At 37.0% G+C, this 18319-nt stretch overlaps 1 protein-coding gene across 2 annotated transcripts in view; it reads left to right on the forward strand.

Annotated features, from left to right (window-relative positions):
• FAM193A (family with sequence similarity 193 member A) overlaps positions 1-18319 on the forward strand; it is a 75743-nt gene that overhangs the window by 39883 nt on the left and 17541 nt on the right. The window contains exons 7-14 of one of the 2 annotated variants that reach the window (XM_063401499.1): positions 3040-3164; positions 7437-7581; positions 12271-12348; positions 12946-13080; positions 13937-14049; positions 14203-14445; positions 16358-16511; positions 16618-16797. In XM_063401499.1, coding sequence (XP_063257569.1) covers positions 3040-3164; positions 7437-7581; positions 12271-12348; positions 12946-13080; positions 13937-14049; positions 14203-14445; positions 16358-16511; positions 16618-16797 — 1173 coding nt within the window. The remainder of the gene's footprint in view (positions 1-3039; positions 3165-7436; positions 7582-12270; positions 12349-12945; positions 13081-13936; positions 14050-14202; positions 14446-16357; positions 16512-16617; positions 16798-18319) is intronic. The other variant, XM_063401498.1, reaches the window with a different exon arrangement.

Raw genomic sequence — 18319 nt, forward strand, 5'->3', positions numbered from 1 at the left:
TGTAAGGTTCTTCTTGTGTTCATTCTTAGCGAAAGGGAGAGCTGAAAATGCAGTTAAATATTCAGAAGTGTGCAGTAGACATCTATTACAGTGGCTTGATGAAATGATCTTTTGTTCACAAAGAAAAAAGTGGGATGTTGTTTGTGGCTCTTACTCTGAAACAAATCTCTAAGCAGATTTACAAAATATTAGATATACTAATGTGGAAAACACTTCTCTGGTGATCTTTAATGGTCTCTCAACAACCATGATTAAGTGACACCGACTTCTGTGTGTAGCATTAACTTAAATTGTTTCCATGTTCAACTACTCACTCACAGTCTTGGATGGCTACTTGAAGAGATTTTATTGCCTCAAACTTAATCTGCTGTGTAATTTATTATTTCTAATGTTCCTCCTTAAATGCTTTTTTTGTCAACTGATTAATGTTAGACTTGGGTTTACATTTTTAGGTATAAAATAGGCAGTAGCCTTAAAAATTTCTTTTGAGTGTCCATTGGGTGGGTAAAACCATCAACAAATTCTGTGATTCTGTTTGTTTAAGGTCTCAAGAGGTTATTGATCCTGTTTTGTTATTAATCCTTTCTTTTTTGGTGTCCTCATCCTGTCCATCCCTTTTCTTGTCTAAGCTTTGTGCAAGCAGGAAAAAAAGAAAAAGTGGCTAGATGAGGAATTGGGATTTTATTGTAAGTTAGGTGACAGTGACTGTCTGGATGGGCAAAGAGAGGAAAAAACAGATGGAACATACACTGTGATGGCCATAGGTGAGGATATAAAGTGGAGAGGAACCAGTTTTATTACTGAGGTAGGGCTGTCAATAAAATTGAATTGGCAAAGCAGGAAGATGTTTCTTGCAAGAAACTTGAGCATATCTGATGGAGTTTTATTGTTGTCAATGCTCTGTATTGGCTGTTCTGTATTATCTCTCCCAGCTTTATCACTTAGGTACAGATGTGAGGTCACTGCTGTCTCCTGTTTATTGGCTGCTTTTAGCAGTCATTAAGTTTCTAACAAGGTGCTTGAGAGAAGGTTGCTCTTGAGGTTGATTGGCCTTGCAGCTTGTTCATCTGTAAAGTGAATGGTTTGCAGTGCACCTGTAGCTTTCTCAAAGTGGATCTGCCAGTAATGGACCCAGTGGCAGAATTACACAGCTGATCAGAAAATAACCTTTTTATATCCTTTCCCTGGCAATTACTGTGAACTAGTAGCCATGAAAACTACTGGGTGTAGGAGATTGAAATAATAGCCATGAGAAAACAGAAGATGGTTGAACTCCCTAGTCAACCCCCTTCCTGACAAAATTAAAACTAAAATTCTCCTCTTTTAAAAAATGAAGCATAAGAAAACACAAAATATGCCAGATTTTTCTTGTCTTTTTCCTTCTTTAGCCCAGTCAGTACTGAAAACATCTTTCTACTAAGCTGTGACTTTGAGAAACTGAAATATGAGAATGTAGGATACTGTCTCTTTCGTTAGGTTTATTAAATAACCTTTTCATTAAACAGAGTAGTATGTCACAGCTTTCAGTACAGGTAGTAGGGTCACTAGATTTTCAGTGTGCATGGATGTTTCCTCTCAAGATACCAGTACACTGTGGAAGAAGGAATCTTTTCAGCCAAAATACATAACAGGCAGGCAAAATCTCTAAACTTAGTGCTGCCTTCGTTTTAAGGATGAAAGCTTTGCATGTAGAGTACTTAGAAAGGCATATGATGCCTTGAACCTTCACCTGTGGGAAACTGATTTCTCAATGAAATTATGAACAGTTGTCCTGCATTTTTAAAGGAATCCGTGTGACTTCAAAAGCAGGAACCAAAGCTTTGTGCCCCACCAATGCAGGGAATGAGAGATTATACTGACAGCAAATTGGAAAGACTCTGGTCAGTACAGAAGGGTCCTCAAGTACACAGCATACAGACTAGAGAAGAAAACTTGCTTGTGAGAAATACCATAATCTGCACAAATTGATACACAAGAACTTGTAGATAAGTGTTGATTGTTTTGTTCACAGTATAACATGGAAATCCCTTAAGAAATTAACCTGTTTCAGTGAGCCTTGAGAAATTATTAGCATTTTAATAGCAATTTAAAGTATTTTGAACACATAATACTCAAAATGAAAAAGTACATGTGCAACTCAAAAAACCGCACCACCTACCCCTGTTTTTTTAAATGCTGATAGTCTTGTCTTCAGGTGTGATATAAATATGTTTGGTTGGTTTGTTTTTTAACCCACTGTTATTAACAAAACTTTAAAATTCCAGAGTATAATGGTGTTTCTGGGTGCTTGGGGTTATAGTGCTTAAGGCCATCTTGCTGATCTGAGAGCCAGAATGCTTGCATTTAATTCTGCTGTGTGGGGGAGTCCTGGTATAGAAAACCTACATACTGCTGGCTATATGTAGGAAAACTTGCTGCTTTGAAAAGTAATTTTATGTGTTTTGAATTCTTCTGTTTTAATGATAATAGGTTTAAGGTTTAGCTCTTGAAATTACATACAATTTTGTGTTAAATAACCTCAAATACAAAAATGTTCTGCTTACTAGAGAAGTTAGCTGTTGGTCTCATCGATTTAGAGAACTTCATTCTTTGAGCTGCAGTTGAGGAGAATTGTTTATTTATGTCCCTTTTGAATAAAGATTATAGGTTGACAATGCATAGGTGTCTAGATAAGTTAAAAAACCTGGAAAATAATCATAAGAAGACAATTGTTTGACAAGAAAACCTGAAAATTACAGGTTTAGATCATCAAATATCTCTTTTGGTGCAGAAATGACTGGGAACCTCGAATAATGTAGACTGGTGATTTTTTTAAATAATTATTTTTTTCTCAAATTCGCGACAATTTAGAAAGAATGATGCTATGGTTATTTAAGTCGTTAAAAATTGCTTCAATTCCGAAGGATTGGGTATTAAAGTTGTATCAGATCCGAGCTGGTTCATACAGCCTGTAGGTTGGAAATTAGACTTTAAAAAATCTTGCTGAATTTTGGTTTTTTCCTTAACTCTAGTTTATTTCTGGTTGTTTTATCATTATAGGAAAATGAACATTTGAAGAAATTTCAGGTGACATGGGAATTGCACAACAAGCATCTGTTTGAAAATCTGGTATTTTCTGAGCCACTCCTGCAGAATAGCTTGCCAACACTGGTGTCACAGCTAAGGTAGAGTTTAACTTTTGTTTTGTGGTTTCAAGAAGAAATGAAAACCCCTATTTGCAACCACAGCATTAAAAGATATACACTGCTATGATTGAATTGGTAAAAATCTTTGTGGATGTTGTTCTCTCTGGAAATGAGTCTTGTTGATTGAACAGGCTGCTGTCTTAACTTGCTTGTTAGAAGAATTACAACCCTAATTTGCTTAGTTGTAAGTTACCCAGTAAAATGACAGCATCCTGTGTAAATACTGATGGTATGACAGAATATTACTATTTCTGATTATCAGGCATTGCTGCTGTTTTTACAGCTCTACAAGCAAATTAAAGCCTCATTACTCTCTATTTGCCATAGTGCACAGAACTGAATGTGGAGTTTTAAGCTGTCTTTTGATTGGAGAAACCCCCTTACTGTATTATGCTTGTAGGTCTCATGGCTTTAGAGCTCCCGAGGCAGTAAACTGATATTTTTTTAGTAGGGCTGCTCTGCTTTTATTTGTGTACAGCCCAAGTGTTTGGGTTTTCTAGGGAAGAGGTATTAATAGAAGTTTTCTTTCCCCTAAGTCTGAACATTTTTAAAATGCAGTCGTGGGTGGTTCACGTTGACCTCTCAGTCTTGTTTGTGATGAAAAGCCATTTATGATCTGTGTACATGTGTTTTAAAGGTACTGTCTTGGGTAATTTTCCATGGTACAAGAGCAGTTTGACTAATTCTGTTATGAGAAATGTTGCACACAGTGAATAAAAAAAATTTCTTTTGAGTCCTCCTTTTTTGTAGTAGATACTAGAAAGGAAAAAAGAAGAGGCAAAGAAGTTGAATTGTTGCCAGGATCAGCAAGAATTCTAGAGTCCCTCATAAGTTACCTGATTTGTTTAGATGAAACTGGGTTGATATTGAAAGCCTTTCTCCCCCTACCCCAACAGCTGATTTTGTTGCTCTGTTCAACAGCATGTTGTTTGATTGTGTATTTTTCCAGTGATCTGTGGCTTCTTTTTCTGTGACTATCCTTCATTGTGTCCATGCTTTTTGACAAGGCCTCTCTACATCTCTTTACTCCAGCAATTCTGACTATATAGAAAGGTTTATACTGCCTTTATCTGCAGAGCTGAGAATGGTCCACGTGAACTTTATGGTTACTTCTTAACAAAAGCATCTTTTATTTCATTTACTGGTTCTGTGCTACTGCAATTAAAGTCAGAGCAACAGAAGATGTTTTTCTGCTGTCAGTGGGGTGACAGCCACCTTCAAAGCCTACAAATATGATGAAAACAGAACCTCTTCCTGAAGGAGTTTCTTTTCAAATGCATTTGTGTTTTCTAGGTAGTTTGTGAAACACCCTTGAACTTACAGTTTTGCCTAGTTTAATTGACATGAATCATTTTTTGATAGGAAAGGTTCAGCACAAGCTTCCCATTTCTAGGTTATATAGTGTATGTCTTATTTTTCTCTGATAAATATAGATTTCGTTTCTATTTATGGACTCGCAGGATTTTATTGTTGAATTCTTTGTGTCTTGAAGTGACAGAATTAGATTTCTCTGGGAATGATATGTTTCTGCCTTCCACTGGAAATTAGTGGAGAAATGTTCCTTCACAGAAGCCTCACGTAGAAAAGCAGGGATCAGCCTAGTCCTCTGGACATTTGGTCAGCAGAGAATCACTTAGGTGCAGTAGAGAAAGTATTTCCAGAGTTTCTTTGCAAAAGAGCATTGGGCTCATTATTTTCTCTTCCTGAAGAGAAATGTGAAATGGCATTTTGACATCTCAGCTTCACTTAGATTTTGGGTGTTTGTCCTTCCTTTCATCCTTTGCTTAAATCACTAAAATTTTTTGTGTATCTCTGGCTTTTTCAAAATATGTAGTTGGTGTTCTGTGGTTAGTTCCAAGGATGCTTATCAGAAGTTAGGCTAGAAAAGGTGCTCACATGGGGAGGTTTAAACAGCAGCCTTGTGGGGATGGAGTTTGCTTAGGTGATACAAGATGAGCTGTGTCAGTATTCCACAGCAGACAGGGGACATCTGCTGGGATGAACTCCCAGAGCCTTAAGGTGTTGTATCTCCTTTGGCTACACAGTCAGCAGCAATGGCTGGTTTGGGAGTCTGCAGACCAGCTGTAAGGGCTGTCCATGGCTTAGCAAGAGTTAATTGGTCAGCAGGGCTTCTGGGTCAGACACAGCATTTCATAGGGATTTATTTTCATAGGGAGTATTTGAGGAAATTCAGTCCTTTCAAAGGTGAATGGGTAGTACCTCCTGATGAAAGTGTCAATATGAAGAGTTTCTTAGAGGTTAAATAATATTGATTGGGTTAAGATGCTTCTGATTATGTGTGGCCTCTGAGATGTCTGCTGCATTCACCACACTGCTTTATTGGAATGTGGTGACCAAAAAAGTGACCAATATATGGGGCTTCTCTTTGTCCCTTACTTTCGCAGCATGGGATGGGACAGTGGTGAGGATATTTGCAGAGCTTTGGTGAAATGCCATTGTCCAAAACAATTGTGTTCCTGATCAAAATATGCAGGCATACGGTTTGTGAACAGGTATGGCTTGGAAGTCTCAGTTGCTTTCAAGTGAGCAATTCCTGTTAAATTTTATATATGTGTTATCCTTTTTATTACCTTTTTTTTACTGCAGTCTAGGAACATATTCTACCTTCATTTAGAGGACTGAAATGTTAACTAAATTGTTGCTTTACCCTTGCCTTGGGGGATGAAAGTGTACTTACTAGTACCACTAGCTTTACTCAGAGTCACAATAAAAAATTAAAGTGTAAATGTTGTTGCATTGCTAATACAAATTTTTTAAGATTGAGGTTTTTTGCCTCTAACTTGAGCACATTTTAAAAAATACTTTGTGCACAACTACTGTGTGAAAGAATAGTACTAGTTAGGAGCCGTTATGAGAACCAATTACTGATTTTTATGTGGTAGGGATCTGATTTTCACATAATTACATCATACCAGAAACAGAGGTTCCAAAAAAAGTAGTAAGATGTGGTCTAGTAACAGGAATGGAAATGTTTGCACTAATAGTAAGGAGGTGTTGTATCCTAAGGGCACTGTATCCCTTGAAACTTCTTTTTTGTACTCTTCAGCCCACAGACATCCCAAATTTTAATGTGCAGAGTTGCTTGTGCACCCTTCTTAAATGGTTGTGTTGCAGGTTCTGGGCAAAACTAACAAAACAAATATGAATTTATTGGCAGATTCTTAACTTAGTACTTACTGAGTTGTCTGTTTGCTCAGCTCTTCATTGTGCTTAATTGCCAAATTAAAATTAAGTGCTTAGTTCTTCACCAGGTGACAGGTAGGACTATGTGGTTTGAGGTTGGGTTGACATCTCATTGCTATGAAAATCTGTAACAAACCTCCCTGATGTGTTGGAACTGGACTTAAATATCACGTTTTGAGATGCTTCAATTCTGGTTTTTTTGGTACTGGCTTTGATTTGCTACATGACCTCTGTGACTAATTATCACAGTTTCTCCTTAATTACTGAGTTAGAAAAATGTTGTAAAGCTTCAGTTTATTGGTGTCAATTGACAGGTCAGTACAATTCAGTGTGATTTAAACACATGTTACTGAGTAGAATTTTGTCCTTTATTATTTGTAAAGTGAATGTATTGGGAGTTGGCATATTTACTCAAGAATCATTATGCTATGGAAAGATGCAGCAGTGGGAAGGGAGGTAAGTCTGTCTCCTATTTCTGGGGCTCCTCACAGAGACAGTCAGCAGTGACTGGCATCCCCTTGTTTTGAATTCCATGCTGCTCAAGTGATAGTAGATAACTGCTTGTGTCTCACTTGCCTCATGCTACAGCGCATTTCCCACCTGGAACTCCAACTCCTCTAGTAATCATTCTAGCACTGGTCATGAGAGTTCTGTTAACAAGCTTCTGGCTTTATTTTCATTATGTAGCTCTGCAGTGGATAGTCAACATGTATATTTAGCCCATAGAATTTGGAAGGATAAATATATCAAGCAACAAAATTTGAACGAATAGGTTTGTCATCTGGTTGCTCATGAGAAAGGGGCTCTAGCAATGTGGCACTTCCCACATTCTTGCTATTGTTGGTTGCAGAAGATTGGAATAAGCAGGGTTTGGATATTTTTTGAAAACTACTAAAAATGCTCAGTTTTTTGGGATACAAGCAGCTGCGTGGGCCTAGGTATGTCAATAATCACATTTTCACAACATTCCTTTTGGCTGGCAGAACTTAAAAGCGTGATTCTTCAGTGAAATGTCTCTTCTGTAACACATGCTGTTTGAACTTTTAGGCTTGGAACAACACACGATTCCTGTAGTGAAGATATGTATAGTACCTTGCTACAAAGGTATCATCAGCTGGAACAGGAAATGGGCCAAGTTGCTGAAGCATGGCTTGAATGCCAGAAAAGAATAGATGATTATGTTGATGAACAGGTAAGAGTCATGCAGTCTCAAGACTCATTATGTAGGGAGCAGCCCATGCAGGACTGTGCCTTCAGGGAAGAATAATTTCTTGGGTATTTTTATCCAGGGCTTTGAAGCAACAAAATGTCACTTTTTTCATTCATGTTAGTCATTCACAGTAGAAAAGCATTAACTTACCAATACTTAGTGGTGATTGTACAATGACATTTTCAAATTGTTGAAGCAGATTGTTGTGTTATTGTTTAGAAATGGTCTTTGAACATGGTATAATTAATTAGCCAGTAAATGAGCCATAGGAAATAAAAGTAACCCATTCCACAAAACCTTCTAAGCTTTCCAAATAAATAAGTGCACTAAATGAAATCTGGAGGAAGAGGTAGCTTTTAAAAATTATGGCATATTTCATAGTGTGATGATGATCATTGTACAGTTGTCAAAATGGGAACTGCAGTTTGTCTTGATGCATAAATATTTGAGACCTCTGAAGCAGTCCTTTAATAAAGTATATGATCTTAGCTTATTCTTACGAATTTGTGCTGCATTTCAGAAAATAATCATGTTATTAGGCTGACTTCTACAATGCTGAAAGCTTAATTTCCAGAAAAATAGCTGATTATTTTGCAAGTGATTGTTTATACTCTTCAAAAATTTCTCTTGTGGCTTTTGTCTCATGCTCAGAAAAGTCAATTTTTTAAAGCATCTGAGGAAAAGAGTGAAAATCCGCTTAGTTCAATCTTAAGTGTTCTAGAAGAAATACCTAGGAAATGACTGAAGACTGAGAATTTTATAGAACTTTCCTTCTATTTTGAAGTTTTATGAGCAGTAGGAATATGGAGAACTAATTTGAGATTCAGTAATGCTATGTCGCTTCTATGGATGACAAGCATACTTTAGTCTTGATACACTGTAAATGTCCTTTAGAAGTTGTTCCCTGTATTGAAGATTTAAGTGAACTTTTACCATTAATTCAAGTGCCTTAACAGTGCTGACAGGATAGAACTAATTTTATTTTTAAAGTTTGCTCTCTATTTGGGGATGGCATTTTTGAGCTTTGAGTTAAAAAGTTGTCTCTTCATCTGGCTGCTTTTGTGCACCTAAATATTTGCAGCTCAGTAAAATACCATCACCTCACTTTTATGCTATTAGAAGTCATCTTCCCCATGGTATCAGGGTGTCATGGCTATCTGATATTGCCTCTCTAGTGAGAAAACAGCCCACTTCACTGCCATGATTCAGCTATTTTTGTTTTTTAATGGTATTTCTATAGAGTCACGTTCGTATTTAACTTTTGACTGGTTGTTCTGCACCACTTGATAATCAGCTCTTATGTGTCTTTTCTGTATTTCTTTTATGAAGTGACCGTGCAGGTGTCTCAAGATACCTGTCTTGTAGCATTTTTTAAATTTGCTCGGTGAGGCCTGTGTTCTATGCAGACAGGCACTCTTCTCCCAGCTGGGGGAATTTCATGATGACTTATTTCCTAATGACCCAAAGTACCTGCAAAGATGAGGGGCTGGGTGAGGGAAGCAATTGTAAAACTTAAACCATCAAATTTTAAAGAAGATACTGATATTTGTGTTGGTATTTATTTGTAGGAAAAAGCATTCTCACAGTCATGCCTTAAACCTGTGCTGGTGATAACCTGTGGTTATACTCTCTTGATCAAAAATACATTATTCAGTATAACCATCATCCCTGAATTTGCAGTGATATTTTTGTCAACAAGGTAGAAATCAGAAAGCCCTGCTGCTATAGAAATTGTGGATCTTAACAGTGAGTGCATGTTCATTAGTTCCTTGTTTCTTGGCCCAACAAAATTGTGAAGCTTTGTTGGTAGTGTTTGAAAGATTAAAAAGGAAAGGGGATTTAAGAATGGTTCTCATTGTGGAACTATACCCAAAACAGGGCATCAGCAAAGATAATTGATGGAGTCTGCACTACAGTATGCTACGTTAGTTGTTGGTAAAAAAAGAGAATAGCTCTTGCAAGCAATACAAATACTGTTTTAGACTGTAAGATAGCTGTGTCGTGCACAGATATAACTTAATACCCTGGTGGGCCATGTGTGTATGCTGTGATAAACTTTAGGATAAGGAATCATCTGTATCAGTGCCTATATTAATCACATGTTAAATCTGAGGAAAATCTTTGGAGTATCTCAAGTACAGGAGAGTTTTGAGCGTATGCAGCCTGTACATCCAGATCTTGATTTTCTTACCAAACTTACACTACATTTACCTGAGGAGATCCTGGGTTCCTTCAACAAGTAATGGCTAGACAGTCGTATGTGCTTTGTGTCAAAGAGTTTCCTTTTTTTTTAATTTTATTTTTTTACCTTTTGCCCAGGCAGAGCTTCTTGCTTGTCTCTCCATATTAATGTGTGATTTTTATTATTTTTACTGTCCTGGACAACTTCATAGTCAAAACACTATGGGCTTTATGGTGGCTGCATAGGTAACTGAAGCAGTCGGTATTTTTGTGTGCTGAGAATTTGTGACAGGAGGAATTATTTTTATTATTTCTAGTGAAATAGTCTAAGGAAATAGATTCACACATGGAATTTGGGAAGCTAAAATGTGCGGTTTACATTTGGTGCAGACTTTAATATTTGGAATAAAATAAGCATCCTGTGATACATGTACGGACATCAGAGTTTTTGCAGATGATTTAATGTTATGTTTCTGTTCTGACCAGGCTGCTGGCTTCATTTCATGATTACATCCATTTCAGAATGGAAATGTACTTGTTCACCTGTCTTGCTTGTCTGATGGAGCTCAAATACTTCTGAGCCTCAAATAAATAGTGTTTAGCCTCAAATAAATAGGGAGGAAGGAAGAGGGTGGTAGTGGCCCTCTCTTCTCCATTGGGCAGCAGTAGTAGCATATGCAGTCCAGATGTACAAAACTAGTGTAAAGCTTTTCTTCTGATGGCATTTGAATTTATTTCCCACTCCCTAGCAGAGTTCTTGGGCATGATTTATGTGGTTTGTATTGCAGCTGCTTTGCTCTGGTGAAATAAATATTCGCCGGGGAAAAGAAGGGCAGGAGAGAAGTGGGTTTCTATTATTTATGGAATCAATAACTTCAGATACTTGTAAACACAGAATATTGGAAAGGCTGCAGAGGTGGAAGTAGGAAAACTTGAGTGTCAGCTCCTGTTCCCATTAATGCTCAGGTACCACAGCTTATCCCATGCTGCTGTTTGCAGTGACAGTTTCTTGGCAGGCTTTAGACAGCTCCCAGTTAATGCACTGGCTGTTTTAAATGTCGTTCTCTGGCAGTAGAAGTCTTCTCTTACAAAGTGTAATGAGTGGAGGTGGCTGACTTTGATGGTGAGGGTTCAGGTGTCAGGGCACCCAAACCAGTGAGTGTTGCTGGTTTTAAATATAGCTCAGAGGTTCCCAGGAGCTGATAGTTCATCCAGGATGAAATTTCTGGTGTTGCTTGCCACAGGCTCTGCAGTACCTTCTAGTGTGTCTAAGAAATGGTATGGGTGATCTAAGAATATTTCATGGGTGCATTTTTTTTTCTTAATTTTTTTTAAGCACACATGGACATGGTAAACTCACTTTTGGTGTTAGCGTTATCTCACTGGAGCAAAGGAAATCCAAATCCACAGTAGTAATTAAAATATGATGCTGATAGTTTCAGAAATTAATTAGGCAAATTTTTTCCACTTAATACTGCTTCAGATCCTCAGCTTAAGATTTCATCTTCCTAAGTTAAATAATGATAATAGCAATAATATATTTAATTTAGCAGTGGGACTTGAAACTTTTTATCAAGTATGAATTTCTGGAGGCATGCTTTTGAAGATAAAAAGGATGATGCTAATGGTGTAACCTACTGGTCTTTGGCTGACTAACCTATTTTATGAAGCAATTTCTTATATTCTGTAAGGTGATAAATTATGATGATGATGCTTATTATTATTTAGGTAAATGTAAAAAAAGAACTGTAAAAGAGAACCCAGGTAGCTGTTTTTCCTCACTGATGAAGTAATGCTGTTAAAATGTTGTACCTTACAACAGAAGGAGTTTTGTTCTTGCATTTTGTTGTGTTATAGTTCATGAAAGCTTTTCTGTTCCCTCAGAGTCAATTTATTTACTAAATCAGAAAAAATTAATTTGTGTACAAAAAGTTATGGACTTTGTGTGCATTTATGGTGGTATGATTTGGGAGACAAGTAATTATGAAACTTTTTCCAGCCATAGATAAATTAAGGGGCATGAAAAACTTTGAGGAATAAGTAGTTTTAGTCTAGGTCACTACTTTTGGTTCTTTTGATTCTTTGAGTGATTAGTTCCATGTGTGGTACTCCAGGGTTTCCACTGGAGCCTGCATTGAGGCCTTACCATAAGTCCATTATCTCTAGATTTTAAGGCATTGTGGTGAATCTGAGATGTTGAGTATTTAATACCAATCACTTTTTCTCAAGAATATTTTGAAACTATTTAATGAGAAGAAATATTAACATAAAGAGTAACAGTGGAAAAATCCGAGTGGAAAATACAAGTGAAAAATCAGGTAAATGAATATAAAATCTTTTAAGTGACTCAGATTATTAGCAAATCAAACACATTTCATATTGACTACATGTGTAAGTCTTCCAGAATAGTCTAGATAAGATGGGTTTAATGGACAACAAAGTAGGTTTTCTATTGTTAAATCAATGAGTTTTCCTCCATTTCTGTTTTAGATGGCAATGAAAACAAAACAACGCATGCTAAAGGAAGACTGGGAATTTTTTAAACAGAGGCGTTTTATTGAAGAGCAGGTAGGACTTTTTTATTTGTACTCTTCTAAGTTATGCTAATGCCACGCATATATTTGTAAGATGCAAACATGAGTGTAGCATGTTGTACTAGTTCTGTGCAATCTAATTCTGCAACTATGGCAGGCATGAAATTTGATCATCTAAAATATAGAAAAGTGAGAGCCAAGAGGAACAGGTAAAAGTATTTAATCTCAATTACTACATGATAAAACATCAACACTAGTCTTAGGACTGAATGGCAGGTGTTTAAAATCTTTGTACAAAAAAATGGGGAATTTTTGTTGTCTTAGAGTGGGATCCAAAACAGCCAATACATGGAGTGTGGAGCTGTCTTGATGTACATGGTAGGGAATATTGTGCTCAAGAGTTTGAAAAATGCCTGTATGTCTACAGGAGAATGAGCCTCAGTATCAGGGCAGGTGATTCCACCTGAGACTCTGGAGTTGAGACTCCAGAGACAGTTCCTGCATCCATTTTTTGGGGAAAGGGCTGAGCAGAACTGTGTTTCTTTCTTTAAGCTGTAACCAGAGAGGGGCCAGTAGAAGTTTCTGCCTTATTATAAAACTGCTGTTTAAGACTCAGTACTCTCTTCTGCAGCCTAGAAGTGTTCAAGTGTGCATCATGCTTTCCATAAGAGTACAGTGGGCTTCAGATAGAGTCAGCTCTGGATGGAGAACCTGTCCGTTCCTGTACCAGTGTGCAGAAAGAAACGCTAGTCATGAGCCAGAGAGAGTATGATAGTACATTTTAATAAACCTAAACTTAAGCTTAAATTGGCAATGTCTCAAAGCAGTCATCAGTAAGTACTTTTTCCTATAAGGAACATAAGCCTGTGTTAACCATGTCTTCAGAACATCTGGTATACAGGTCTCCTCAGAGGACTTGAGGAAGAATCCTCTTTTTGCTTGATCCTAATTGGCCTTAAGTGAGCTGTAAGACCATGGCTGCTTAGGTAAGGATCAGGTCTGGTCATCTATAGAAGTGGGAGCTTAGGCACATCCTTGTTTAACCTAAGGCTTGTAGGTATATAATGAAATTAGATGCTTTCAGGATTAGGCCTCTGCCAGGTGGAGATTATTTGGATTATATTTTTTCATTTATACAGTCAAATGCTGTTTTGGGCAGCTACTTTTGACTCTATACCCCATTGTAGCTACCAAATTAGTCCTAATTTTTTTTGATTTGCAAGATAAGGGTCAGTTTGCTTTCTCCATTTGTCAGCAGTGTCCTCTTGTGCATATCATGAAACAAGAAAAAAACTGCTCAAGTTCAGAATGCATCAGCAGAAATACTGTGCAAGATGTATGTATGAATGAGTCAAGGAGATGGACTTGTCCACTTTCCTATTTCATAGTAGAAACATACTGTATTTGAAGTGTATTGATGCCAAATGTTTGTTGTTTGTAACTTTGAACTTCCTTTTTTGTAAGCAAAACATCACCTTCATGAAATTACTCTGAATTATTCTGCTTTGAAGTTATTTTGCCCAAAGAAGCCTTTTTGATTATGTAACTTGTCATTCTGTGCCATTGAATTTATAACGGGAAGACTTGCACTACTAAAACACTGCCTTTACCATTTACTTCAGCTTAATAACAAGAAAGCACTATCTGGGGAGAACAACTTCACAGACACAATGAGACACATGCTGTCATCACGTTTGAGCATGCCTGACTGTCCCAACTGTAATTATAGAAGAAGGTGAGCTGATGTTTTTGGTATGAAATCATAATAAATCATTACTTTCCTTTTCAAGGAAAAAAGAAATACATTATTGGAACAAAGAGTGTGGTTACTTTAAGGAAATGCTAGTTAAACAAGGTCATAAAAATCTGTAATTTAATTCTTGAACAGATGTACTTGTGATGACTGCAGCCTTTCACACATTTTAACGTGTGGCATCATGGATTCTCCCATAACGGATGATATCCACATTAACCAGTTACCACTGCAAATTGATTCTGCTCCGGATTATTTATCTGAGATCCGCCCTCCCAGTATGTCCTCAGCAAGTTCAGGATCGGGTTCCAGCTCACCTATCACAATTCAGCAACATCCCAGACTCATCCTCACAGATAATGGTTCTGCACCAACTTTGTAAGTTCCTCTTTCTGTTTTAAATTTTTATAGTGAGTTGAACTTAAACAGGCAAATGACACTGGCAGGCTGTCATTAATGTAATGCTAGTTTGGCCTCAGAAAATTATTTAATAATGGTACTGTATTCAGCTGGCCACAACTCCAGCTGTATGTGTGCAAACATACATGTATTAAAAAAGATGGTGTCAAATTTCTGAAAATTTCTGAAGATACTGTATTACCAGTATTACTAGAAGTTTTTTAGTGGCTGCTTTTCTGCTTTGCAATTAAAAGGACATCAGATATTGATCTATTTTAGAGCATCGTGTTCAAATGTCAGATTTTCCTAAACTGAGCAAGGGAACTGGCATTCTTTTCTTTGAGAGATCATCGTTTCATATGAATCACTTTATTTCCAAAAAAATTCTTTATTATGTGGATTTTAGGATTGTTGAACCAGTATTAATGTGTCTTGCATCTAAAATTGTCTCTGTCAGAAGTATCTGCCACCCAATTTCTTACACTCCAATCAAAGTCATTATCAGATTTGAGCTATTAGTCTAATGGTGGACTTCCACCCCTTTGTAATTCCAAGCAGTTAAAGCTGCATGGTAGGATGTCTTTTGTACTCAGTATGGGTACAGCTAACCAAGACTCTCTTCTGTTATGTGATATTCTAACAAAATACTTTAAAAAACCCTGAGTTACTTGTGTGGTGGCAACATTGAAATAATGCAATACCTGCTGTAGGTACAGTCAAGGGAATTTGCCATAGTGCTCCATGCTCATACACTGTGATGAATGAGGGCAGTGCAGATGTGTGGGCTGTTCCTGGTGACTGTCAGTCACTAAGTTCCATTTCCTCTAAACATTTATCCAGTACCACCAATAGTTTAATATTTCATTAAAGAGCTGTAGTTTCTGAACCCATTTGGGGAGCACTTGAAAACAGCTACATATTCTTAGATGTGTGCTTTGCCATTTCTATAAACTCTCACTAATTTTGGTGCTGAATTGTCAAAAATTCTTCAGTTTGTCTCTTCAGAAGCTAGTTCAGTTGAATCCAAGCATTATTTACTGCAAGAAGCCTATTTTTAGGGAAATACCACTGCTCCTTGGGGAAGTGCCATTTTATGTCTCATACTATCTTCTGTGTTTTGTTTCTTCATTGCACGTTTGAAATATGCCTAATGGTGCTATCATGTAATTAAATTTTGGCTCAGTATTTTATGGAATGCAACAAGATAAAAAGTGCAGTTTAAGAGCTGTGGATTATTGTAGCAACATGAACTAACCAATCTTTGCAACACTTCCCTGGAGTGAGTAATTAAACATACACATTCTTTTACTATCTATCTGTAAGGCAAAAAAATTCCACTAAGTATATTAGAACAAATTTGGAAAAGCATGCGGATGTAGGGTTGTCTCAAATTGCTATGGAGAAATTTAAGAGCTACTGTGATGTGTTCAGTATTCCCTTTTTACTGGTGTGACATTTAACCTGTGGAAAAACTCAAATTTTACATCGTGGATTTTTCCACTTAGTAGTTTCTGTGAAGGAAGACATTGATATAAGGCTTTTTTCATCGAATTAAAGGTCATCAATATCCTGGAATTATTAATTCCTTACATTCTTGGACAGAAAACTGTGTTCGAATAATATTATACCCAAAACCAGCAGAGAATCTTATTTTCAGTCGAGTCTGCCATTCAGGCATGTGACTGCTACTTTCAGTGAGATTATGTGGCAGGTTGTTTGATTTTACTTGCTTGAAAAAGTAAATTCAGTTGAACAACTTGGAAGACCATCTGTTGACTCCTTATTTAAACATTTATACAAGGGATGCCCTCAACTTTATTTCATCTTGCTGTTCTAGCTGTTTTCATTATAACTGAGCACTGTGATTTATCTAAGCCTCTTTTCCCCTCAGTGGCAGTGATGATGATGATGTTGCACCATTATCAGCAAAATTTGCTGATATCTACCCACTGAATAATTACGACGATGCAGAGGTTGTAGCCAACATGAATGGAATCCACAGCGAGCTCAACGGCGGCGGTGAGAACATGGCATTGAAAGATGAGGTACAGCATTTATCATGTCCTTGTTCTTTCTGGGTTTTGGATGTGCTCACTGGAGAAGTGTTTGTCCTTGTTAATGTCCCCATGTTAATGAGTTGATGTTGTCCAGTCTCCTCAGGTAAGCAGTACTAGCAGCAGCTCCTCAGAAGCAGATGATGAAGAAGCAGATGGGGAAAGCAGTGGTGAACCACCAGGGACTCAAAAGGAGGAAATGTCTCTAGGAAAAAGGGCATTAAGGAAAGATGAAACAAAAATGGATAGTCCACCACCTTCTTACCCCAGCCAGCAGGTACAGTCACCTAAAAGCATCTTGTAGTAGAATAATTTCTGAAATCTGGCTGTTGAATGAGAAGACATTTACATCATTAATTAAATTTTTAACTTAATATTTTGAGTTATCAGGAGGTAAATTTGACACCTGAAATAACAAAGTGTTACATTGTCATGTCAAATAATCTTTTTGTCAAAACCTGAAATATGCTAATTATATTGAAAGTTGCTTCTGGAAAAGGGGAGAAAACTTATTCCTGCCTATATGAATGAGAAATATAAACTAACAAGCATTTCTGTTTGGAAGATTGACCTGGTCTTTGCTAAATATTCCCTTATTTGAAATTAATTAGGGTGGGGGGGTGGATGTTATGAGTACTTGGTTAACACATATTTCTTGCATATTTTATTTGAGGATTACCTTTCTCTGTGCAAAACCCTGTGTATTAAAATCAGTTGCATGACTTAACATCATGGGTCTTGGGATGTTTGTTTGTTTTTAATGGTTTAAGATAATGAACCTCTTGACTGTAAGATTGTCAGACCACCTAGAGAGCCATCCCTAGACTATCTGCTCTGCCAGTAGTGTTTGGTTTAACAACTGGGCACCAAAGCAAAGTATTTGATGGATTTTTCTTTGTAACCATGTGGATTTGGATCTGAGTTACCCTGCAGCTGCAACACAGGCTCACTGCTTTGAGAGAGACTGTCACTTTTGTATCTTCTTATTGCACAGGAGAGTCCATATTGGTGCACCTTTGAGAGCTTAGACAACAATGATCTCCCTGCAGATGTTATACTCTGGTTAGAATGTTTTAAGACCTTCCACTAGGAAGTATTTTTTCACATGTTAAGAGTATGAAACTGATTTTCTTTCAGCAAGTATGTCGAATGTTTTTTCTATGTATGGCTGACCAATGCCATAAAAATTACACGGGGTGAGACCTCTGTCAGACTAGTTTGAAACTGTTTAAGAGATTCAGTATTTGTTGTGGAAAATCAAATGAGATTATATAAGTCTGCTTGCCTTAGGGAAGCAAACTAAAATGCAAGATAAGAAGATGGATTTAGCTTTTCTCATTTTTTCTTCGAGGAATAACAATATTCTCAGAATGACTCTGAGGAACTCTTAATGACTTTCTTTTTTTAGTCTGATCTTCTAATCAGAGCTGAGTAGTGTAGTGTTGTATTTAAGTGATCGATTTCACTGGTACGTGTCATGTGAATTTGAGATTTTTTGGCATTACCTCTTGGGTGTGCTAATTTACTCAGTATCTCTATTTCTCTTGGATTCCTTTTCAGTACCCAGTTAGTCAGAATTGGGTTTTGAGTCTCATCAGTTTGTTTGAAATCTTCTTTCTGTTTTCATTTGTTATTGGTGTTGATTTCTGGATATTACAAATTTTCTTTTATTGTAAAATTGGGGTGTTTTTTTGTTTTCTTTATACACAAAAGTAATTCAGTCATTGTATTTGGTTTATGAAATCTGTTATTTGTTAAAATATACCTTGTGTTAAAGGCTGTAATGCTTTTAAGTGGTA

Source organism: Prinia subflava, chromosome 7 (genome assembly GCF_021018805.1).
Source record: "Prinia subflava isolate CZ2003 ecotype Zambia chromosome 7, Cam_Psub_1.2, whole genome shotgun sequence".
NCBI classification, from domain to species: Eukaryota; Metazoa; Chordata; class Aves; order Passeriformes; family Cisticolidae; genus Prinia; species Prinia subflava.